Source organism: Melopsittacus undulatus, chromosome 10, assembly GCF_012275295.1.
Source record: "Melopsittacus undulatus isolate bMelUnd1 chromosome 10, bMelUnd1.mat.Z, whole genome shotgun sequence".
NCBI classification, from domain to species: Eukaryota; Metazoa; Chordata; class Aves; order Psittaciformes; family Psittaculidae; genus Melopsittacus; species Melopsittacus undulatus.
In genome coordinates this window covers 35,251,519-35,276,386 of record NC_047536.1, presented here as the reverse complement: position 1 = coordinate 35,276,386, position 24,868 = coordinate 35,251,519, and the positions used below count along the sequence as shown (strand labels likewise).

General features: G+C 48.5%; 1 protein-coding gene across 14 annotated transcripts; it reads left to right on the top strand.

Annotated features, from left to right (window-relative positions):
* Positions 1-8,249: 8,249 nt before the first annotated feature.
* LOC117436735 (translation initiation factor IF-2-like) lies at positions 8,250-19,050 on the top strand. Of its 14 annotated transcripts, none has more exons than XR_004550068.1 (5): positions 8,250-8,290; positions 12,765-13,070; positions 15,892-16,034; positions 18,036-18,150; positions 18,987-19,050. XR_004550068.1 is itself a non-coding variant. In XM_034066928.1 (4 exons), exons 1-4 carry the CDS (start codon positions 14,383-14,385, stop codon positions 17,201-17,203), a joined length of 708 nt encoding a protein of 235 aa, XP_033922819.1. In that variant the 5' UTR covers positions 13,902-14,382; the 3' UTR covers positions 17,204-17,239. The 14 variants fall into 14 exon arrangements, 5 of the variants coding, with proteins under 5 accessions (XP_033922819.1, XP_033922816.1, XP_033922817.1 ...); XR_004550067.1 differs by having other exon boundaries at positions 15,887-16,034; XR_004550065.1 differs by lacking the exons at positions 8,250-8,290; positions 12,765-13,070 and adding exons at positions 13,905-14,698; positions 14,779-14,869 and having other exon boundaries at positions 15,887-16,034.
* Positions 19,051-24,868: the final 5,818 nt, after the last annotated feature.

Genomic DNA, 24,868 nt, shown 5'->3' with positions numbered 1-24,868 from the left:
TGATGCTGACCTGGATGGTGCTTTTGACCTGGAGCCTATTCATCCGGAAAAGAAGCCTGATTTATATCCCCCATATCCTCATGATAAATGGGTAGCTGTAAAGGGAGAAGTGAGATGGGTGGGGGATGTGGATGTATTGCACAGTTTCCATGGTGTGTGTGCTTCCCACCCGAGATGGGGAAGGTCTCTTGTATGCTCTTATCAGGGGTATCGGGCAGAATGTGTAAGACCGTGGAGTTGGGACCCCCGTATACTACTCCTTTGATACAGTCGCTCTGTGATACTCAAGTACTAGAAGTTGGTAAATATAAGTATGTCATGTTTCTATCTACCCTTGGAAACCTTTATAGATATTGCTGGCAACTTCCTCCAACATAGGCTGGCCACCTGTGTCGGAACGAGTGTGCATTTTTGGTCAGTATAAAAGCCCAAGCCTCATGCGATGTAAGGGAGGCAGAGCCTCTGCTGGGGACGCCTGCTAAGGTTCAGCCTGCCACCTTGCACTGCGATGATGCTTCTCGGAGCTGGTTTCCTGATAGTCTTTACAGGTCCTTGTGCCACGTCCTGTATGTGGGACTGTGTAGTGGGAACAATGATTGTCTGGATTTTGTGTTTCAAATATTGTAGTTGTGTGGAGTGTGCTTGTGGGATCCCATATGTGTGTGTGTGTGTCTGTGTGTGTGTGTGATGAGGGCAGACAGTGTTCTGTATATTTTTGTTGTCAGGTTCATGTAAAAGTTTTAACAGGTAGCAGTTTAACCTTTCGGGCAAGAAAAGGTTAATGCAAAAGCGCAGTTGCCGATAGGGCCCGGTGGTTTTAGCTGTGCAAAGCAGGGTGAGCAACTTTGAAAAAAAAAAACAACAACAACAAAAAACAACAACAACAAAAAAAATCACTTGAGGGCAACTGAAAATTAACAGCTTGAATATGCATGCTTGTAAAGTAGCTATTATTAGAGGTTGTGATTTTGTGTATAAAACCACCTGTATTTACTAGCCAGTTGCTAATAGAAACTATACGTTGTATTGTATGGATTTGTCACTTGTAAAAGAGATGTTAAAGAAGCAAATTTGCAGTAGCTGCTAGAAAATACTAAGGCAAAAGCTAGAAAGATTCTAAGATGATGGTACTGTTATAAAGCAAGTAATGGAAACAAATTAAGAGGGTGGGAGAACTCCACTGGTAAGAAGTTTCTTTGGTTAGTCCCTCGCTGCCATTAGCAATCTTCAACATGCTGATGCACTCTGTGATAGTTACTCTGCTAATGTAAATCTGTGTGTGCTTTGCTGTAGTAGGTGACTTGTTACTGGGTTAAGCAGGTGAAACTCTGCATTGACAACAAGGTGCAAGGACAGAGATTGACCAAATGCCTGCTACCACAGTCAAGGGCAAAGACTGGGTTGGCCTCTGTGTTTGCCACCAAGAAGAACCTTTAGCTTCGCTGCTGGCTGCAACCCAGCAGGCGTAGAGCAGTGGAGACACATGTCCATGCCAGACCTTGATGTGAGGGATGGCCTCCGCTGTTATCAGAGAGCCATCCAGGAGAAAAAGGGTAGGCCCAGCTGTGTACAGCTATCAACAGGACCATACTGGCTGCCAGCAAAACATACCAAGCCGCAGAACTCAACCACATAAAGAAACAGCAATGGTAGAAATCTTTGTAAAATCTTTGTAATATCTGTGCTATTATGTGTGACCATGGGTAATGGAAAAGTATACTGAGCATATCTGTTAAATCCCAACTATTCCCACCTGTTACATGGTGTGTAGGATTCACTGATATGCCACATGTTATAAAGGTTCAAGTGACTTCAAATCAGACTAATCTTACTGAAATAATGCTACCTAGAGTAGTGGGTTGTTATATTACACAAGTCAAGCAGTGATAGAGCAGACACAATAAATTGTCAAAAACTTTTCGTAAAACTAAAAAGGGGGAGATGTGGAGACAGTTCTCACAGGAAAATGAATATTTGGTACATGAGCTCTGAATAACTCTGAGGGATACAGCAAGGCCATGGGAGGGCCCGAGGAAGCCTAAGCAAGCAAGATAAGAAGAAGCTGTAATTCACTGAGTTATGAGAAACTGTGGGACTGTTGGCAAGCATTCGAGGTCAAGTTCTCACACCTGTGTTTAACCAATTATATGTTAGTCACTAAGGGTCTTCACGACAAGTATCCAATCATGATATGCCAAATTGCTGTAGGTGTGTGTAAGCAATAGTATATAAGGAGTTAAAGCTTTGCAATAAATGGCTTTTTGTCTGATCAAAAAAAAAAAAAAGGGGGGGGAGTGTAACTCCTTGACTGTTAACACTGTACAGTTTACTTCTGCAGCTGCTTCACATCCCTTTGCATTAGAATGCTTCTGGGCATGTGTTGTATGAATCTTTCTGATCATTCTGAATCTATTCACAAGAATTTGTTTGAACTTAAAGAAAATATGAAAGAACCTTACTGTAGAAACAAATCCTATAGACTCTTGGTTAAAATCGTTAGGAATAAGTAGTTGGTTAAGGAGTTTAATCATGATGTTTAGCGGACCAATATGATTATGTTGTTAATTTTGTTTTTTTGGACCTTGTCTGTTACAATGTATTATGCAACGCATGCAGCAGATGACAAAACGCCTTATTTGAAAAAGAGGGGGAGATGTTGGGGGTCGAGCATGGGCGCTTGAAGAGGCCTACAGCAAGCTGTGAGAAAAGTGAACTTATGACCCCAGGTTAAAAGAAGAAGAAGTGTCAAGATCAGCAAAACAGGAATGCAATAACAGGATGCCAGTAATTGCAGAAGCATGATGTAACGCTAAGCTGAAGCGAAGGCGTGAAAACCAATCAGGAGAGGTAAAGGGGAGCGTGTATCCCTCGTGGGCAAAGTGAAGCAGCCAATCAAGTAATGCGTGATCACGTGTAAGACAGTATATTAAGAGCAGCTTTGTAATCAATAAACGGAGCATTTTGTGAACCTACATCGTATCGGTGTTTTCTCCCCTCCACCTGGCCGCGGCACCATACAAGATCAATAGTCCCTCCCATCCAGCCTCACCCTCTCCTTTTTCAGTTAAGGCAACTATTTCTAACAAGTTACAGTCAGGGAGGAAAACATCATAGGGGTACAGAACAACCCATACCAGTACAAAATCAATAGTCCCTCTCATCCACCCTCACCCTTCTCCATTTTTTTTATTAACACAACAAAAAGCATTTCTACAAGTCCGCACTCGTGCAATTCTTGCAGAGCCAAGGCCATGCAGTGAGCGATCCCAATACCCTGAGCCTTGTTGCTGGACAAGAAGATTCTTGGCAGGCATAAGCAAGGTCAATTGTCTTGTTATGCTTCTGTAATTTTCCCATGTTTCGGTGCAGAGAATGATCTCTGCCAAGGCTGTAGTTTCCCACGGTGTTTTTTACAAATACAGTATTACAAAATACACAAATGCAATTTTACAAATACAAGAACAAACAAGTTATAAACATTAGCTTTGTAAACAGTAGTAACCTCTAGGACTCACCAATTAGAGCTCTGTATCCAAGGTTGCTCAGCTTTCCCCTTGAGTCAGCTACATCCACCTGCTAAACATGCACAGAGTTACCCACATGAATTCAAGCTAAATAGATTAGCCTAAAGAGAAAGAGGTTCAGTATCGCAGCAAAAACCTGGACATTTCTCAGCTTTGCAGAGCCTAACATTTACTCCCAACACAACCCCTTTCTTCTACCCATTCCCCAAGAGCTATTCACACACCAAACCCGACGTTCATTTTCTCCTGCTCCACAGCTCCCTGCTGTGCTAAAAGACTTGCTAGTGTAGCTGAAAAAGGGACCTGTTCTTTCTGTGTGCTGACCGGCAGCACAATCAGACTATCGCAAGGAAATCGCAGAACAATTTACAGCTTAGCTGACTTTTAAAGATTCAAGAGCTTGGCCCAACAGGAGCTAAGCTTGTCTGACTGTTCCAAAGCAAACACCATTACATTTATAAGGAAGCAACCTATCCAAGGACACTGTGATACCAAAGAAAGGCAGTGCAAAAAAGCAGACAATGCTTCAGATGGAGCAAACCTCTGAAGAGTCAATGACTTCAAAAGAAGTGATTATGCTGCTGGACAAGGTAGTGCCTTTGCCCTGAGCTTTAAAAGCAGATCAGCAAGATACATGCTTGCCTCAGTGCTGAAGTTCCAGCTGAATGCACTGTTATTCTCTCTACTTCCACCTACTTACCAGAAGCAGCTTCCTCAGTATGCTCGTGCGCAGTGCCACATCTTCTTTTGCTGCGTCAAACACAAGGCCAGGAAGTGCATCCAGTAAGTAAACTCCCCAAGAGGTGAAGGACAGGAACTAATAAGAAAAAAATAATTACTAAAATAGTTGCACTGAAGTAAAACAGAAACTGATGTCAAAGCTGGAAACACAGTGCTCCAATCCCAAATCTGCTTCATGCCTTTAGCCCTTCCATTACCACTCTGCAGCCCCACGCAGTAGCTCACTCTAAACTGTACATGCATTCTCACTAGCTCCCGGTCAGTGGTACAGAGGGAAGGGACTGGGGCTTGACAAGGTCTGGTTTGTTCTCATTATGGTGACGGCGTATTGAAGCTCTCCGGCTTCCAGGCACAAAGGGGAAAATACTGTGACACGCCCTGACAACAGGGGGTCACGCTGCCAGGCCACCAGCAGCACAGGCAGCCATGCAGGCAGAGACCCAGATCCTGACTACAGGCAGGTCGCATTGCCTGCACCACGACTAAGTGGCTTGGCGCCGTCTTTGGAAAGAAGGGGCGAGTCCAGACCATCCCTCCGCTCGTGGACTTAGGGAAGACGCCCCTGTTACTGCACAGAGACCTGCTCTCCTTCCAGGGAGGCTTAAGCTAAGCTGCAGCAATTTTAACAGGTGCCTAAAGGACAAGCTCACTCACTCCCTCACATTGATAGACAAGGACAAGACAAACACAAACCAAAACGTCCCACCCGGCTCCCTGGCAAGAGGCCCCTCTGGTGCCGCAGCACAGGCTCACCCTCAGAGCCGTATCCTCCACACTGCCCACAAACCTTGCAGGGATCTCCACAGCCCTCAGGAAACAAGAGCAGACCAGGCCACCTCTGGGCTCCCACAGCAGGAGAAGAGACCTCTGCCAGCCTAGGCCCAATTTCAAGGTACCCAAGAAGAGAAGGTCCAGCAGCAGCCAAGTCCAGCCAGGAGTCTATCAGGCTTGTGAACAAGCAGCAATCCAGTCCACAAATCACCATCAGGTCCAGCAATTGCCAAGCTGCTCTATAATCATATAGAAGATCAAGCCGGGCAGTCAGTCTGAAGTCCAGACTAACAATCTTCACAGGCAGGGACAGAGCTGAAGAGCAGCATTCCTCCAACAGAGTTCTAAAGAAAACTGAGGTACAGAGCTCGGTTTAAATAGGGCTCCTGGGTGTGGTCTGGTGCACAGGTGAGGCTGTTTAGGGTCATTAAGGCTTACTAATGCCCTCAGTGCCTTAACGAGGCACCTGAGAGCAATGGAAAATTCTAGTTCTATCCACAGGGCCTACAGAGTGAGGTGTGATTGCAGTGTTGTGATGGGGTTTTGTTCCATCTGTTAGCTGGTTAGTCTTCTTCCTCACCTAGCCCCAGAGACATTCTATCAAATGAATGTTCTGTGCATGAGAAGACGCAACCACTTCATTTGTGTGTGATTCAGTAAATCCTCTTGGAGACTTTATGATTCTGTTCAGTTCTGGGAGACTTTGGAAGAGTGGGTACATAAACACAACCCTCAGGAAGGCACACACCATTCTGAATGGGCAGTTCCTAATAGCCCCTGTACTGTTTATTTCACATTAATTTCACCCTACAATGAAGTAAGGTGTTCACTTTCCATTCAGATCTGAATAGAAATTTAAGACAGAATTTTTATTCTACCCATTCCTTACTAGTTTTAAACTGTTTTTGGTTACCTCTTAGATATTTATGGTCTTTTCTGTCCTGTTTTAAGCTGCTCTTGCCTATTTCTAATCTGCTTCAGGCTACCCATTTCTAACCTGGTCTTGCCCTTTCCTAGCTTGGTTTAACTCCTGTATGGTCATTTTTATCTTACTCTTCTCCGTTTCTAAACCTTTTTTTAGATTTCTTTTGGCAAATTGTAAACAATGGAGAGGCTTTTCCATCTTATTCTGCCCATTCCTTACTAGTTTTAAGCTGGTTTTGGCTCCTTCTTCAATATTTGTGGTCATTTCTGGCCTGTTTTAAGCTGCTCTTGCCTACTTCTAATGTGCTTCAGGCTATTTCTAACCTCTTGATGCCCATTTCTAATTCTTCTGAAGCCATTCTGGCAGTTTCCAAACCATTTGGTCCATTTCCTACCCATTTTCTAGCCTGGTCTTGCCCTTTCCTAACTTGGTTTAACTCCTGTATGGTCATTTTTATCTTATTTGTGTTTGTGTTTGGAATGATTTGGTTTTGTCAGACCTGGTTCTCAGGCTCCTCAGGAGCCCGGTTGCTTTGCTCTTGGGTCTGTGCATGTGATCTGGGCAGATGTGCTGCTCCGTCTGGGAGGTACTGTGCCTGTGTAGGTTATTCTCTGTTTGTTGGTGTCACAGCATGTGTAGTGTTTTGTGTGTGTGTGTTTGCCTTGGAGCTGCTCTACTCATGGTGTGTATTTGGGCCAGGTGCAGCATCTGTAGTGCAAGTCTGTGTGTATTATGATCAGAGGCAGATCTTGAGCATTTCCTTGGGATGGAGGTTACAGGTTCTGGGCTCAGCAATGGTCTCTAGACATAAAAGCTGTGTGGGTATTAACATAGTAGTTGTTTAGCAACTCGGTGATAATTTGGCCAGTGTTTTTGTTCAGATCTCTGCTCTGAAGCAGTTGTCAACGTGATGAAAGCAGGCTTGAAGCAAGGCTCTGTGGCAGAGATGCAGAGCAGCCGGCAGACACTCTTGCAGCCCCGACAGTGATCCCATAAGGATGACATGACAATGATCGGCAGGGCTGGAAGGGGGGGGGGGGTGGCGGGCGTTTCGGCGGCTGGCGCCGCTCGCTGTTGCCATCTTGTGTCCAGGTTAGGTACTGCAGCCCTGCCTCCGCGCATGAGCCGTGGTGCTCCCTGTCCCCGGAAGTGGCTGGTGTCACGTGGTGCCCGCCGGTTTCCGGCGGGCTGTAGCAAGCGCGGCTCCATGCGGCCGCAGTCTGGTGGCCGCCCGCCGGCTCCGGTCCCTCCGCGCCGTTTCGGTGTGGCAGGCGCAGCCCCCGGGAGCAGCATGGCGGCGGGCAGGGTCCGGGTCCAGGTCCGGGTCCCGGCAGCAGCAGGTGAGAGCCGAGCCCACCGCGGGGCCGGGCTTACCGGGGAGGGGAGCGGGCCCGGCCGCCCGGCCGTGCCTTTGGACGTGCGCAGAGGGGCCTCTCCTGCCTGCTGGCCGCTCGGCACGGGAAGCCTCTCGGTGCTCGGTACTGAGGGGAGTGAAGGCACGGGGGGGGGGGGGGGGGGGGGGGGTTACCTGGAGGTCCGTAATTCACACTGTACCTGCACTGGGAGGGAAAGGGGCCAGGGTTGAAATAGCTGTTTCTAAAGCAGCCAAGGCGTTCCCTGCTTGTTTTCTCTGATCTAATCTTGTGCTTAGTTGGGAAATTAGACTGTTGACTGTAGCTTTAAGGTGCTGAAGGATCTGGAGACTGGGATTCTCGGAGAAATGAGAAGGGGGAAGGGTGCATTGCCCTCCTTTTGTTCTGCACACAGACCTTGCTGGGCTGAGCCCTGGGGGAGGCCAGCTCATCCCAGCCTTTCTGTTAAGGACTTCAGTTGCTGCTGTTGCTCTCCTGCTTTCGCCCGTCTTTGGACAACTGCTTAGCTCCAGTAAAGCCATCAGGCTTCTTCATAAATGCTTCTTATTCCAGATGCAGAGGCAGCTCAAGCACAGGCCCTCGCTAATGGCTGCAGTGGCTGCGGCTGTTGGGTTTCATAGGTAAGAATTTTTGTAGGGGATTGTCTCTCCTGTGAAATGCTTGCATGGGATTTGTCCATAAAAAAATCCCTCACTGTTCTCTTTTCTCCACTGCTTGGCTGTGAGAGCAGGAAGCAGCAGAATCCGTGGCAGAGATAGATAAAGAAGAGCACGGGGAAGAAGCAAGCCCAGATGGCAGGGAGAAAGAGAACCAGCAGTATCCAGGTCAGGCAGAAACTGCCCCTCCCAGAGCAGAGTCCCAACAGCTGAGAAGCTGGAGCATCATGCCCAGGGAATGGATCTTGCATGTTGGCTGGTCTGAGAAGCTGCACAGTGAGAAACGGTCGCTAGGTTCAGGTAAGCCTCAGTAAGACTAATTCTAAACAATTAACAGGCATTTCCATTTTACTTCATCCCATTCCTGACTAGTTCTAAGCTATTTTTGGTTACTTAAGTATTTATGGTCATTTCTGGCCTGTTTTAAGCTGCTCTTGCCTATTTCTAATGTGCTTCAGGCTATTTCTAACCTCTTGATGCCCATTTCTAATTCTTCTGAAGCCATTCTGGCAGTTTCCAAACCATTTTGGTCCATTTCCTACCCATTTCTAGCCTGGTCTTCCCCTTCATAGCTTGGTTTAACTCCTGTATGGTCATTTTTTATCTTACTCTTCTGCATTTCTAAACCTTTTTTTAGATTCTTTTGGCACATTGTAAACAATGGAGAGGCTTTTCCATCTTATTCTGCCCAGTCCTTACTAGTTTTAAGCTGGTTTTGGCTACTTCTTTAGTATTTGTGGTCATTTCTGGCCTGTTTTAAGCTGCTCTTGCCTATTTCTAATGTGCTTCAGGCTATTTCTAACCTCTTGATGCCCATTTCTAATTCTTCTGAAGCCATTCTGGCAGTTTCCAAACCATTTTGGTCCATTTCCTACCCATTTCTAGCCTGGTTTTGCCGTTTCCTAGCTTGGTTTAACTCCTGTATGGTCATTTTTTATCTTACTCTTCTCCGTTTCTAAACCTTTTTTAGATTCTTTTGGCACATTGTAAACAATGGAGAGGCTTTTCCATCTTATTCTGCCCAATCCTTACTAGATTTAAGCTGGTTTTGGCTCCTTCTTTAGTATTTGTGGTCATTTTTGGCCTGTTTTAAGCTGCTCTTGCCTATTTCTAATGTGCTTCAGGCTATTTCTAACCTCTTGATGCCCATTTCTAATTCTTCTGAAGCCATTCTGGCAGTTTCCAAACCATTTTGGTCCATTTCCTACCCATTTCTAGCCTGGTTTTGCCGTTTCCTAGCTTGGTTTAACTCCTGTATGGTCATTTTTATTTTACTCTTCTCCGTTTCTAAACCTTTTTTAGATTCTTTTGGCACATTGTAAACAATGGAGAGGCTTTTCCATCTTATTCTGCCCAATCCTTACTAGTTTTAAGCTGGTTTTGGCTCCTTCTTCAATATTTGTGGTCATTTCTGGGCTGTTTTAAGCTGCTCTTGCCTTTTTCTAATGTGCTTCAGGCTATTTCTAACCTCTTGATGCCCATTTCTAATTCTTCTGAAGCCATTCTGGCAGTTTCCAACCCATTTTGGTCCATTTCCTACCCATTTCTAGCCTGGTCTTGCCCTTCCTAGCTTGGTTTAACTCCTGTATGGTCATTTTTATCTTACTGTTCTGCATTTCTAAACCTTTTTTTAGATTCTTTTGGCACATTGTAAACAATGGAGAGGCTTTTCCATCTTATTCTGCCCATTCCTTACTAGTTTTAAGCTGGTTTTGGCTACTTCTTTAGTATTTGTGGTCATTTTTGGCCTGTTTTAAGCTGCTCTTGCCTATTTCTAATGTGCTTCAGGCTATTTCTAACCTCTTGATGCCCATTTCTAATTCTTCTGAAGCCATTCTGGCAGTTTCCAAACCATTTTGGTCCATTTCCTACCCATTTCTAGCCTGGTCTTGCCCTTCCTAGCTTGGTTTAACTCCTGTATGGTCATTTTTATCTTACTGTTCTGCATTTCTAAACCTTTTTTAGATTCTTTTGGCACATTGTAAACAATGGAGAGGCTTTTCCATCTTATTCTGCCCATTCCTTACTAGTTTTAAGCTGGTTTTGGCTACTTCTTTAGTATTTGTGGTCATTTTTGGCCTGTTTTAAGCTGCTCTTGCCTATTTCTAATGTGCTTCAGGCTATTTCTAACCTCTTGATGCCCATTTCTAATTCTTCTGAAGCCATTCTGGCAGTTTCCAAACCATTTTGGTCCATTTCCTACCCATTTCTAGCCTGGTTTTGCCGTTTCCTAGCTTGGTTTAACTCCTGTATGGTCATTTTTATTTTACTCTTCTCCGTTTCTAAACCTTTTTTAGATTCTTTTGGCACATTGTAAACAATGGAGAGGCTTTTCCATCTTATTCTGCCCAATCCTTACTAGTTTTAAGCTGGTTTTGGCTCCTTCTTCAATATTTGTGGTCATTTTCTGGGCTGTTTTAAGCTGCTCTTGCCTTTTTCTAATGTGCTTCAGGCTATTTCTAACCTCTTGATGCCCATTTCTAATTCTTCTGAAGCCATTCTGGCAGTTTCCAAACCATTTTGGTTCATTTCCTACCCATTTCTAGCCTGGTCTTCCCCTTCCTAGCTTGGTTTAACTCCTGTATGGTCATTTTTATCTTACTCTTCTGCATTTCTAAACCTTTTTTAGATTCTTTTGGCACATTGTAAACAATGGAGAGGCTTTTCCATCTTATTCTGCCCATTCCTTACTAGTTTTAAGCTGGTTTTGGCTACTTCTTTAGTATTTGTGGTCATTTTTGGCCTGTTTTAAGCTGCTCTTGCCTATTTCTAATGTGCTTCAGGCTATTTCTAACCTCTTGATGCCCATTTCTAATTCTTCTGAAGCCATTCTGGCAGTTTCCAAACCATTTTGGTCCATTTCCTGCCCATTTCTAGCCTGGTTTTGCCGTTTCCTAGCTTGGTTTAACTCCTGTATGGTCATTTTTATTTTACTCTTCTCCGTTTCTAAACCTTTTTTAGATTCTTTTGGCACATTGTAAACAATGGAGAGGCTTTTCCATCTTATTCTGCCCAATCCTTACTAGTTTTAAGCTGGTTTTGGCTCCTTCTTCAATATTTGTGGTCATTTCTGGGCTGTTTTAAGCTGCTCTTGCCTATTTCTAATGTGCTTCAGGCTATTTCTAACCTCTTGATTCCCATTTCTAATTCTTCTGAAGCCATTCTGGCAGTTTCCAAACCATTTTGGTTCATTTCCTACCCATTTCTAGCCTGGTCTTCCCCTTCCTAGCTTGGTTTAACTCCTGTATGGTCATTTTTATCTTACTGTTCTGCATTTCTAAACCTTTTTTAGATTCTTTTGGCACATTGTAAACAATGGAGAGGCTTTTCCATCTTATTCTGCCCATTCCTTACTAGTTTTAAGCTGGTTTTGGCTACTTCTTTAGTATTTGTGGTCATTTTTGGCCTGTTTTAAGCTGCTCTTGCCTATTTCTAATGTGCTTCAGGCTATTTCTAACCTCTTGATGCCCATTTCTAATTCTTCTGAAGCCATTCTGGCAGTTTCCAAACCATTTTGGTCCATTTCCTACCCATTTCTAGCCTGGTCTTGCCCTTCCTAGCTTGGTTTAACTCCTGTATGGTCATTTTTATCTTACTGTTCTGCATTTCTAAACCTTTTTTAGATTCTTTTGGCACATTGTAAACAATGGAGAGGCTTTTCCATCTTATTCTGCCCATTCCTTACTAGTTTTAAGCTGGTTTTGGCTACTTCTTTAGTATTTGTGGTCATTTTTGGCCTGTTTTAAGCTGCTCTTGCCTATTTCTAATGTGCTTCAGGCTATTTCTAACCTCTTGATGCCCATTTCTAATTCTTCTGAAGCCATTCTGGCAGTTTCCAAACCATTTTGGTCCATTTCCTACCCATTTCTAGCCTGGTTTTGCCGTTTCCTAGCTTGGTTTAACTCCTGTATGGTCATTTTTATCTTACTCTTCTCCGTTTCTAAACCTTTTTTAGATTCTTTTGGCACATTGTAAACAATGGAGAGGCTTTTCCATCTTATTCTGCCCAGTCCTTACTAGTTTTAAGCTGGTTTTGGCTCCTTCTTTAGTATTTGTGGTCATTTCTGGCCTGTTTTAAGCTGCTCTTGCCTATTTCTAATGTGCTTCAGGCTATTTCTAACCTCTTGATTCCCATTTCTAATTCTTCTGAAGCCATTCTGGCAGTTTCCAAACCATTTTGGTCCATTTCCTACCCATTTCTAGCCTGGTTTTGCCGTTTCCTAGCTTGGTTTAACTCCTGTATGGTCATTTTTATCTTACTCTTCTCCATTTCTAAACCTTTTTTAGATTCTTTTGTCACATTGTAAACAATGGAGAGGCTTTTCCATCTTGTTCTGCCCATTCCTTACTAGTTTTAAACTGTTTCTTTGTTACTTCTATTTGTGGTAATTTCTGTCCTGTTTTAAGCTGCTCTTGGTTATTTGTAATCTTCTTTAGGCTATTTCTAACCTATTGATGCCCACTTGTTTCTCTTTTGAAGCCATTCTGGCTGTTTCCAAGCCCTTTTGGTCCATTTCTTGTCATGTGTTGTCCCCCCCAATACGGCATCTGCTTTTCCCCACCACGCCAATTTGTCTTCCCCCCCGCCACTCCCCCCTGTTCTTCTATCCCGTATCCCACTCTTCACCCCTTTCTCATCATCTATCCCTTTTAACCGCCATTATTCCCACACCCCCACCCCCCTTCTCTACCATCTGTCCCCCCTAACAGCCATTCTCCCCCCCTTCCCCACTATCTCTCCCATTTAAACCCCTTTCCTCCGTCATCACAACAGTCTTCCCGCCCACCAAAGCCCGAACTAACCTTCGTCCAGCAAGTCTCGATCTTTACCGTGCCGAGCTAAACCCTGCTGAGCTCCGTAACCGTGCACGTACAGAAAACAAAGCTGCGTTCCAGCCCTCACCGCTGTCTGCTCCTTCCCGGGCACTGCCATCGCTCCCTCACAGAAAAGGACACCGCTGATTGGCCACCGGTCTCTAGGCGGGAAAACGGTCCCTCAGCCGTGCGGCCCGGGATTGGACGGCGCTGACCCTCCGCCCCGCCCCCCCGGGTGGCTTCAGCTCTGCTCGGCTCACTTCGGGTTAGCATAGCCTGCGTTAGTTTACCACGGCTGTGTGGTTTGGCCTAGCCTGGGGAAGCATAGCATAGCCTCCATCCAGCGTGAGATTAAGATGAGTGAGATTAGACCTGGGTGAGATTGACTGGGGGGAGACTGACCCTAGTCAGATTTGTCCTGGGTCAGATTTGTCCCTGGTCAGATTACCCCAGGGGTCAGATTAGCTCGAGTCAGGTTAGTCCGGGTCAGATTAGCCCGGTCAGATTAGCCCAGGTCGGATTATCCCGGGTCAGATTAGCTTGGGTGACCCGGTTTGGATCATCCCGGGTCATTTAGCTCAGATAAGAGACAGGTGAGATTAGACGGGTGAGATTATCCTAGCCTCCTTAACTTAGTTTAGTCTGAGTTACCTCGAGTTAGTCTTGGTTAACCTGGATTAGCCTATCCTCAGTTAGCCTGGGTTAGATGAGCCTGGATTAGATGGGGTTAGCCTACCCTATCATAGGGCGGGGTATATGGGAGGACAATACTGGGGTTTTGGGGATATGGAGTCCCTACATGGGGGTCTGTGGGGGGATTTGGGGGTCTGGAGTCCCTGCATGGGGGTCTATGGGTGTATTTGGGGGTCTGGAGTCCCTACATGGGGGTCTGGGGGGATTTGGGGGTCTGAAGTCCCAGTATGGGGGTCTGGGGGGGGATTTGGAGTCCCTGTATGGGGGTCTATGGAGGGATTTGGGGGTCTGGAGTCTCTCCGTGGTGTTTTGTAGGGGTGTGGAGACCCCTTATGGGGTGTATGGGGGAATACGGGGGGATATGGGGTTCTGGAGTCCCTAGATGACGTGTGGGGCAATAGGGGGGGGATACGGGGTTCTGTGGGGCTTTATGAGGGGTATCTGGAGTTCTGCATTCCCATTATGGGGTTCTGTGGGGGCCCTGCGAGCCCCGAGAGGAGGGAACGGGACGGGAACGGAGCTTCCGGCCGCGCCGCGCTCGTCAGGGCCATCTTGGAACAAAAAATGGCGGCAGCGCAGGCGCGGTGCGGCCGTTACCACGGCAACGCGGACGCCATGAGGGGTGAGGTGCCGTACTCAGGCTAGCACCTCACCAAGATGGCCGCCCCGTAGTGCCGTACGTCAAAATGGCGTCTCACTAATTTGGCCTGTCCCGGCGCCCGTACTCAAGATGGCGCCTATCAAGTGGCATCAGTGCACCCCCCCCCCGTGCCCGCCCCTGTCTCCCCTCTCCCCATGGCGGCGCAGAGCCGCGCTCCCCCCCAGCCGCCTCCCTCCCCTCTCCTCACGGCTCCTGCTCCCGCACCTCTCTCTGCACCTCCTCCATGGCCGCCCTATGGCGGCGGGCGGGGCGGGGAGGGGCGGGAGGGGGCAGGAGGAGGAAGGGAACCGAGTGGTTCCGGGAGGAGCCGACACCTCCCATTGCCCCCCCCGCCGGGCACGGCTCAGCCCGGATCGGCACGGCACGGCTCGGCTCGGCCCAGGGTAGAACCGGGGCACCGAGGGGGTCTGGGGCAGGCCGGCAGCCGGAGGGGGGCAGTCGCGGGGGGGCGGCGCTGCTGTCCCGGCCTGCAGCGGGGACCGTGTCCCCCTTCCCATCCCTCCTGCCGGAGGCACTCGTGTTCCCCGCGGCCGCTCCGGGTCACGGTCTCCACGGCAACAGCTGCTGCCGCCGCTCCGGGTCACGGTCTCCACGGCAACAGCTGCTGCCGCCGCTCCGGGTCACGGTCTCCACGGCAACAGCTGCTGCCGCCGCTGCTGCACGGACTCGGCATCCACCTCCTGCACGGCGCCACCACCGTGGTCTTTGGGGTACGGACAAACGGGGGGGGGGGGAGAGACACTGGGGGTGCTGCGACCCATGGAGAGCCGCAGAAACAGTTTGCCAGGGCTTCCCCAAGGTGCTCGATTGTTTTGTTCTGTGTGCAGGATGTTTCTCATCACACCCCAAAGCTTTTCCAGGAGTCAAACGCATCGGTTTCCCTCTCTTCCCCCAAGAAAGGGGAAGTTTGTGGCCGGTTGCAATGATAGCACCTGGAGTGGTGCTGCCCTGAAACAGGATGAAATGGCTGCATCCTTCCGGGAGGCTGCCTCCGAAAGCAGAATTGCCCTGTGAGCTGGAGAGGTGCCCCTGCAGTGAGGGCCCGTGCCCAGGGAGGCATGGGGAGCTGGGGACTTGGCACTTTCCTGCCTATCATAGAGGACTGTGATGTACGATGGTAATGAATGCATCTTTATTTATAGATATGATACTATGAAATAGCTTTATTATCCCTTGCTAAAAATGCTTCCTTTTTTGCTTTCTTAGCAGTCAGTGCAAAAATTCAAGTTAATATCATAATATCATGGTAAAAGCTGCAAGCTCTGAAGTGGTACAGGCTGGCAGGAAGCTCCCAGTGTATGGTTTGGTGTGAGCAGCACCGATGTATTAGGTTTGGCATAGTAGTACATGGGTTTTTGTTTCTTGTTTTTAGTGGCCATCTATGCCATCTATGCATCTATGCTTAACTTGTTAACAATTTATGTTCATATGTACGAGGAGGAGGAACATAAAGATGATGTAAGGATAGACAGGTTTGTAAAACCAGCCATTTCTTCAAGGGACGGCTGCTGCAGCAATACCCTGCTTGCACGATGCCCTATATGAGTGTCTGTTTTGAGCGAGTTTTACACGTGACCTGCACCCTGATCATGCGTTCTTTTTAGGCTGCACACCCGCCTATCAGCCTCATCAGCGTTGATGCTGTGGACCCACATCAGTGGTTTCTTGAGCTTTGAGAAAAACCCAGTTCTTGTTCTTAGATAAATACAAGAACCCTTCTGTTTCAGAGCAGCGTGCAGCCATGTGCACACTGTGTGTGCCAGAACAGACCCTTTCAAGAGCTCCAGAAGACTTTTTTAGCCTCTTTCTTTCATCTGCAAGACCAAAAAGGAAAGAGAGGTTTCTGCAACTGGGAAGCAGGAGAAGAGAGCGGAGGTATGTCTGGTAATCGTAGCACATGCTTCTCTGACCTTGCCGAGAGAGGAAATCCATTTACTCTCTGCTTTCATCGATTGGTCTGTAATTTGCCTGTAGTTATCCTCCCCATTTCTACATTTTACAGAATCATGGAATGGTTCATGTTGGAAGGGACCTTAAAGCTCATCCAGCTCCAACCCCTGCCACAGGCAGGCAGGGACACCTCACACTAGAGCAGGTTGCTCCAAGCCCCTGTGTCCAACCTGGACTTGAACACTGCCAGGGATGGGGCAGCCACAGCTTCTCTGTGCACCCTGTGCCAGCGCCTCAGCACCCTCACGGGGAACAGCTTCTGCCTAAGAGCTCAGCTCAGTTTCCCCTCGGGCAGGTTCAAGCCATTCCCCTTGGCCTGTCCCTACAGGCCCTTGTCCCAAGCCCCTCTCCAGGTTTCCTGCAGCCCCTTTAGGCACTGGAGCTGCTCTCAGGTCTCCCCTTCAGGAGCCTTCTCTTGTCCAGGCTGCCCCAGCCCAGCTCTCTCAGCCTGGCTCCAGAGCATAGCTGCTCCAGCCCTCGCAGCAGCTCCATGGTTTCCTCTGGCTCGCTTGAGCAGCTCCACGTCCCTCTTGAGCTGGGGCTGAAGATGTGGATGCAGGACTTTGTTTCCTCTTACATTGGCATAATGCAGAGTGACACTTTAACAGCTGGACAGATGTAGATTCTCCTACCTGGGGCCAGTAAATGAGAGCAAAACCACATCCTCTGCTTGAACAAGGAAGAAATTATTTTGTTCACCTTGTTTACGTGCTTAATTCAAGAAGTTTTTTCCCTTCCAGTCAATTACATTCACGTAATTGAAAACATTGTCCCAGGAAATCTCAGCTTGGTTTGCTTTCCTGCTCGGAGACCATTGCGCTGCTTTTTGCTTAAACAGCAATTGCTTTGCTTGCAGGCTGTTTTGCAGCAGCTCTATGGCTATGGGGAATTACCAGTGTTTTTCTAATCATCCTGTTGGATGTTGTGACAATGCAGGTCCCCGGTTTCCTCTTGACATTTGGGTACTGCCAGCAGAGTTTGCAGCCCTTGGTGTTGTCTTTGTTGAATTAGGACCTGCACTGCTGAGGAGAAGGCAAGGCCTGGAGGGAGGGAGGGAGAACCAGGAACAGGTCAGCCCCAGTATTTTTCTGTAATGAGGGTGGTAAAGCACTGGCAGAGGTTGGCCAGAGAGGTGGTGGATGCCCCATCCCTGGGGACATTCAAGGCCAGGCTGGATGTGGTTCTGAGCACCCTGATGGAGTTGAAGATGTCCCTGCTCATGGCAGGGGAGGTTAGACCAGATGACCTTTAAAGGTTCCTTCCAACCAAAACCATCCTGTGCTCATATGATTAGAACCCCAGGGAATGCAGGCATTTCCCTACAGCTGCTGAGGGTCTCTTTAGAAGCCCAAGGCCACAGTTACCCTTCTTTCTTAGGGAAGGGCTTCCCGTCCTCACGCTCTTTGGTGTGTCTGGTGGCATTGTGCCCATGCCGAAGCTTGTCTTTGGCACCTTGAGCTAAAGTGCTTCACTGACATGAGGTTAAATTCATCTGGAGGAGCCTGTTTTAATGCAGCCAGGGAGGGGAAACTGGCTTATTATTTGCAGTACTGAGCTCTGTTCAGCAGGTGGGTCACGGTAAATGTTTGCTGCCACAAGTACCAGTACCAGTGCGAGTAACACCCAGCTCTGGGCAAATGCACCTTGATTTCAACCTATTTGAACTGGTCACTTACCAGCATAGCAAGTATCACATCCTGCAGGCAAAGCTGCTCAGGTGCAGCTGATGGATCCCTGAGCCCAGCAGGAGGCCTGAGGCTGCTTTTCCATTTACCTCTAAGAGCAATGACATTGGAACCACGGCAGGACGTAGAGCTTTCGTGTGCATAACCCCAAATGTATCTGCCTTTCCTAGCCTGCCAGGCAGGCAGCGTTAGTGCCGCTTTCTAGCTCACTAAAGGGTATTATCTGCTCAACATTTTCCAGTGACAAGACTTCACCTGTACCGTAGCTGATGGTGGGCTCACAGACCAGAACACACACAGCCTATTGCACAGATCGGCTTTCCTGGCAGCCCCGGGCAGCACTTGCAGGGACAGAGGTGTGTACTTAGCCCCTGATTCCAAGAAGATGCCGTAACATGGCTGTTTCTAACTCATTTATGCCCACTTCTAAACTGTTTTATTTGCTATTTCTAAATTCTTTCTGCCATTTCTAACCCGTGTTTGGTCACTTCTAACCCTTTTAAAGCCATTTCTTAAAATTTCCCTCTTTTTTTGGCCCTTTTCTTACTCTGTTTAAGCCACTTTTTTATTTCTCTAACCCATTTTTTCCCATTTGTCAGCAGCTTTAAGCCTTTTTTGACGATTTCTAACACAATTGTGGCCACTTCTAACTAGATTTAAACCCATTTTTAGCCATTTGCAACCCTTATATGTCCAATTCTAACCTGGTTTAAGCCATTTTGTCCATTTCTAAACTATTTTTTCTTCTAACCATTTTTTTTTGCCACTTCAAACACATTTTTGCCCATTTCTGAGCCTGGTTTAAGCCATTTTTCCCCATTTCTACCCTATTTTAAGCCATTTTAGTCTATTTCAAAACAATTCATGGCCATTTCTATCCCAGTTTTGCCCATTTCTTACCAGTTTTAAGCCGTTTTTGGCAATTTCTAACCCATCTTTCCCATTTCTAACCCCTTTAAAGCTTTTTTGGGGGCTATTTCTGACCTGTCTGTGGCTGTTTCTGTCCCATATTTATCCACATCTTCCGCATTGTAGGCCATTTTTGCCCACTTCTAACCCATTTTTACCCATTTCTTGATTGTTTTAATCCATTTTGGGCCACTTGTGTTCCACTTTGGACCATTTGTAAGGTGTTTTGAACCATTTTTTTCATTTTCTAACCCATGTTTGCCCATTTCTTATCTCATTTTAGGTATGGGACGCCTAAAAATAGTTACTGAAAGAGACTAAAAGACAAGGACAGCTGGAAAAAACATGAATGAAAAAGGAAATAAAATGTGTAAAGAAAATAAAAAGCAAAAGAGAAGAATGTGATTATAAATCCCCACAAAGCAAACACAAAGCAATAAAAGTCTGAAAGAATCTCGAATAGAAGTTCCTTAAGCAACTTTGCCCCAGCCCCAATATTGCAAACTGTCCCCACTCAGCAGCTGGGGTCCCCGGAGGCTGTCAACGGGGAGGGGAGCCGCCGTTGCTCTCAGGCCGTTGCTTCTGCAGCGTGTGCTGCCACCTCGTGTCCAAGCGTCGGTACTGCAGGTGCTGGAGGTGGGGGGGCACGGCGTAGCTCGGGGCACTGCTCGCTGCTGCCATCCTGTGTCCAAAGCTCGGTACTGCAGGTGCCGGAGATGCGGGAGGGGAAGCAAAGGGGTGGCTCAGAGCAAAGGGAGGTGCTGCCCTCCTGTGGCCAAAAGTACGAACTGCACCCCAAGAGGCCGGAGCCGCCCGAAGGGAACCGAGCGGAGCCGAAGCCGCCTGAGGGGGACGGAGCCGCCCGGAGGGACCGGAGTGGCTTCCATGGGGTCCCAGGGGAGCCGACAGCTGCCATTGCCCCCCCCGTTTGCCTCCGCCGAGTCCCGTTACCCCCATGATTCGCCTCGGCTCGGTACGGTACGGTCCGGGCCCGGTTCGGCGGCACAACCCGCACCCCGACTGGCTGAGACGCCTGTCAGTCACTCTTACTCCCGCCCCGCTTCCGTTCGGCTTCTACACTGGCCCCCCCACTCCTCTGATTGGCTGCGGCGCTTGTCAGTCACGCCTAGTCCCGCCCGGCTCCGGCGGCGCCGGATCACTGCTCTGATTGGCTGCGGCGGTTGTCAATCACGCTTAGTCCCGCCCGGCGCCGACGGCGCCCCCCCACGCCTCTGATTGGCTGCGGCGGTTGTCAATCACGCTTAGTCCCGCCCGGCGCCGACGGCGCCCCCCCACGCCTCTGATTGGCTGCGGCGGTTGTCAATCACGCTTAGTCCCGCCCGGCGCCCACGGCGCCCCCCCACGCCTCTGATTGGCTGCGGCGGTTGTCAATCACGCTTAGTCCCGCCCGGCGCCCAGGGCGCCCCCCCCACGCCTCTGATTGGCTGCGGCGCTTGTCAATCACGCTTAGTCCCGCCCGGCGCCGGCTCCGCCCCCCACTCCTCTGATTGGCTGATGCGCACGTGACCCGCTCCTAGCCACGCCCCTCTCCGGCTCCGCCCCCCCTCTCCTCTGATTGGCTGATGCGCACGTGACCCGCTCCTAGCCACGCCCCCCGCCGGCTCCGCCCCCCCCTCCTCTGATTGGCTGATGAGCACGTCACCCGCTCGTAGCCACGCCCCTCGCCGGCTCCGCCCCCCCACTCTTCTGATTGGCTGATGAGCACGTCACCCGCTCCTAGCCACGCCCCTCGCCGGCTCCGCCCCCTCACTCTTCTGATTGGCTGAGGCGAAGCCGAACCCTCCCGAAGCGGCGGAACCGGCCGAAGAGAACCGAGCGGAGCCGAAGCCGCCTGAGGGGGACGGAGCCGCCCGAAGGGAACCGAGCGGAGCCGAAGCCGCCTGAGGGGGACGGAGCCGCCCGGAGGGACCGGAGTGGCTTCCATGGGGTCCCAGGGGAGCCGACAGCTGCCATTGCCCCCCCCGTTTGCCTCCGCCGAGTCCCGTTACCCCCATGATTCGCCTCGGTTCGGTACGGTACGGTCCGGGCCCGGTTCGGCGGCACAACCCGCACCCCGACTGGCTGAGACGCCTGTCAGTCACTCTTACTCCCGCCCCGCTTCCGTTCGGCTTCTACACTGGCCCCCCCACTCCTCTGATTGGCTGCGGCGCTTGTCAGTCACGCCTAGTCCCGCCCGGCTCCGGCGGCGCCGGATCACTGCTCTGATTGGCTGCGGCTCCACCCGCGCAGCCGCTTTTCTTCACCGTGTGCAGTACCGAACTTTGGCCACAAGATGGCAGCACCAGTCGTCTCTCGGCGCTGCACCTCCGCTTTCCCGACCCGGTTTGCCGCTGATTGCCGCCCGAAGGACACACGGTAGTACCGGACAGCGGCCCCCAGCCGCTTTCTCCCCCGTCGCCCCCCATTTCAATGCTGAATTTTCGACAGAGCGGCCCCCCCCTCCCGTCTTCACCGACACATGACGGCAGCAGCGAGCGGCTTCCGGAGCCGCTCCGCCCCCCCCACCTCCACCACCTGCAGTACCGCCGTTCGGACGCACGGTGGCAGCACACGCTCCCTTTTTCGGTGCCGCAGGGGAAACGGGCTCCGGAGCTGCTGCTCCGCGCCCGGCTTCAGTCCTCCGTGGAATGCTCCTCGGAGCGGTGCTTTTGGTTTTGCAAACGCCGCAGGCATCACCTGCACACACAGAGCTCCTGCCCTCGCTTGGCCACCTGAAATTCAGAGGGAGCTCTGCACACGGCCTCTTCGGTGCCCGATCTCTGGTACCCAGAGATGAGGCTGTACTCTGGATAAAGCACGCTGGGGTTTGCTCTGTTGAAGAACCTTTTTCTCCCTGGACCCCCTCCTGGGCTGCAGCCATCAGCCAAAACGGAAAGCACTGCTCATCCTACCTCTTTTACCCCAGGTGCTGCTTTGCCCCACCCCTGCCCCATGGTTGCTGCCTGGGGTATAAAGGCACAGTATTGCAGGGAAGAGCTCATTCAGCTCTTGAGCTTCAGCAGGGTGAGTTCTCTGGGCTGTGCTTTGTCTTGTAGCTTTGGAGTCTTGTAGCCCCAGGGAGCATAGGAGCACTACAGTGCATGCGTAGAGCTGCAGTACCAAATTCTGGAAACGGAACGGCAGCGGCGAGTGGCCACACCTCCACCTGCAGTTCCGGATTTGGGCCACAGGATGGCAACATCCATTTATTTTTTCGGTAGCGCAGAGGCAGTGGGCTGCGCAACGGCCGCTCCCCAGCCCAGTCAGGGTACAGCAGCTACTTACTGGGGGATAGCTCTGACGCTTCTCTGCACCTTTCCCACAGTCGTTGCGTCCGTACCAAAACCATTCCAGGCTTTTGCCACTGACAACAGGACAAGGCTGGGACTGTTCCGGCCACACTCTCCAGGCGGGGAAAGCAGAGGCACGTTCATGTACAAGATGCTGCTCAGTGGATGACCATAGAGCACTGGGGCTTCTGGCTGTGATCTGAGCGGCATAGGAGTTCTGCATCCCCCGCCTTTCCTGCCAGATTGCTTAGCGGTTGCACTTCACTGTCGGCATCACACAGTACGTGCCAGGCGGGATGGGCTCTTCTGTCAGTGTGGACCGTGTACAGCTCAGTTCCTCTGGCTTCCTGAGGCGCTTCCTGGAAACAACTACTCCAGTATTTCAGAGCCCTCTACATATCTTTTAGCCTCCAAGCCAGTTTCAGCAAACAACACAGCTGAAATACATTGCTAGTAAAAAGCCAGCTGTCATCTTGATTTTATATCAAAAAGTGTTTGTAAATTGAACCCCTGACTACTTTGGCATTAAGACTTCAAGGCAAGAAATATGCCATTGCTTGAACAAGCAAAACCCCTGCCAAGTAGCTGTGCACAGGGCTACGCGGCTGCCTGCGACTGATGCCTTTTTCTGCTAATCCCAGAGCACAACTGCCTTTTAAAGAGCCACTGGCCGTGCAGAATGTACCTCAACTTTACCTGCACTGGGTCCCCAAAGAACAGCATCTTAGTCCAACTGGTGCATGAACTTCTTGCCTTTGACAAAGTGGCTGCCTCTAGAGGTAGCAGAACTACTGCTGCTCAAAGAAGAAAGGAATGACTCCATGTAAAGCTCTACAGGGTGCCTGTGTCCTGTGTAGTCAATGACCTCAGCAGCCTATACAGGGGCAAAGTTATTCTGGAACTTTTTGTTCACATTTTGGCTATAACTGTGCTCTGCCTGTTCAGTTAATGCACAAGTGAGATGATCCACTTTAACATCTGTACAGTAATCCCTACATGTTAATATTAGCACTCACTGTGCTATACAGGTGGATATTACTTTGCTGCCTACTCATTTCCCTGAAATTGGGTACTTCAGGAAGATCTAAGCAAGCTGAATTGCAACCAGGCTATTGAGAACAAAAGGTTTGCTCCAACACCAAAGTAATGCAATTCCAATTGTATTGGTACTCACTTTCGTGCACTTCTGCTCTGTTACAGTGCCACTTCCACAGTATCAGTGAATAATAAATACTTATAGTAAAAGGCTTTCCTTGTCTCAGGAACTTTAAGACAGAAGTTTTTACAGCTGCTTATTTAAATTAAGGGAAAGCAGCAGCAGCATATTCCTTATTCCAGCTTCATTCTAATCCTTTCCAGTAATTTTCATTGTGGTGTGCTGATACCAGCAAAATTACACCTTAAACTGATGTGAAAAAAAAAAAAAATCCTAGATTTGCTTTGTATCAGAGTCAAGAAGAAGCAGTGTTTATTCCACATAAAGCTTTAATCTTTCTTCTATCTCTGTGTCTTACCATTTACCCTATTGCAATTCCTGGGGTAGCACTAATTGAGCCTTACTTAAATTGATCTCTCAACCTTATAATTTAGATAGTTCTCCCACTTCCTCTTTTGTAGCCTTGGTCACTTGGTAGCCATCTACTTAAGATAACAACTTGGTGTCTTGCAGCTTTTAAAAGATAATGCTTCATCATTCACAAATACATATGTATCATACTTCATGTTACATATACACACTTTGACATGCTGATAAGCTGTTCTAATCACCAGGAGAAACTTGGTTACTCCTTTGGAGATGGAGGTAGCTTCCAATTGGATCTATTTGATTTTGTTACTTTATAGCTTTGGTCTTTTCAAATTCAGCTATGACATTCTAAAAACTAAGCATCATACGATTCTGTTTTAAGATATGTATGTAAGATTACTAACAGAACCGTCCAAAGCAAAGATAAACAAGATATAATTAGCAATGGTGACAGGGTGCAAGTGGGAGACAGAAATAACAAACAGCTGTTATCTTAGTTAAGCAAGCTGGAACACTTCCCTCTGCAGCAGCTTTTGGTGATATCAGGGGTCGGCTAAACCCATTCACAGATCTGCTGTTACCTTTTAACTTTTGCTGTCACTGGCTCTATCACTATAACAAACTTTACATTTCATTTTAACTGAGATGCTGTTAAATTTACACATTCTTTTTTTTTTCCTAGCGATGTGATGTTTTGTGGTTTTTTTTTTCTGTTTTGCTTTGTTTCCCACAAAGGAAAGGTCCTAATAGGTCACGCACCTTAATGCACTACAGGGTTAAAATTTTGGAAACACTAAATACAGCAGTTAAGCTTTGGTTATCAGACAGGTAGGAACATCATCTTATACTCACCTGCAACATCTTCCATAAAACACTGCTTTTTATTCTGGTTATTATTCTACCATTTGGTATTTGGATATGCTTAATCCCTAGTTCTCTCAGCCTTTAATTATCTACAAAATGTATGACATTTAATGACCTTCCAGGAATCCTTCAGGCCATTATTCAACCAAAACCAGATCCATAGGTGAAAGACCAGTGTTGACCCTCTCAAACAAAGCTACCGGTACCTAAATTCAGGAACTCTTCTTACAAAGCCTCTATAGTACTCTTATTATTGGGTAACACTCAATGGCACAATATATGAAAGACCACTGATATATTTACATTCATTTCAGAGGGTTCATCTCACCATTCTCCTTCCAAAAGTGTTCACAGCATTGAGTTTGGTGACTAAAATGTCATGTACCTTTCATGCCTTAACAAGTGAGTGAGCTGGTTTACACTGATGGACTTTCATGGATAATGAATGCTATTCTGTCAGAATGACCAGCACAGAAGTGCCTCCAA

Coding starts and splice junctions, on each gene's coding strand:
- LOC117436735 (XM_034066924.1), top strand. CDS start 14,294: ATGGCGGCGCAGAGCCGCGCTCCCCCCCAGCCGCCTCCCTCCCCTCTC. Junction 14,870..15,886: donor CCACCACCGTGGTCTTTGGG/GTACGGACAAAC, acceptor CTTCTGTTTCAG/AGCAGCGTGCAGCCATGTGC. Junction 16,035..17,045: donor AGCAGGAGAAGAGAGCGGAG/GTATGTCTGGTA, acceptor GTGACAATGCAG/GTCCCCGGTTTCCTCTTGAC.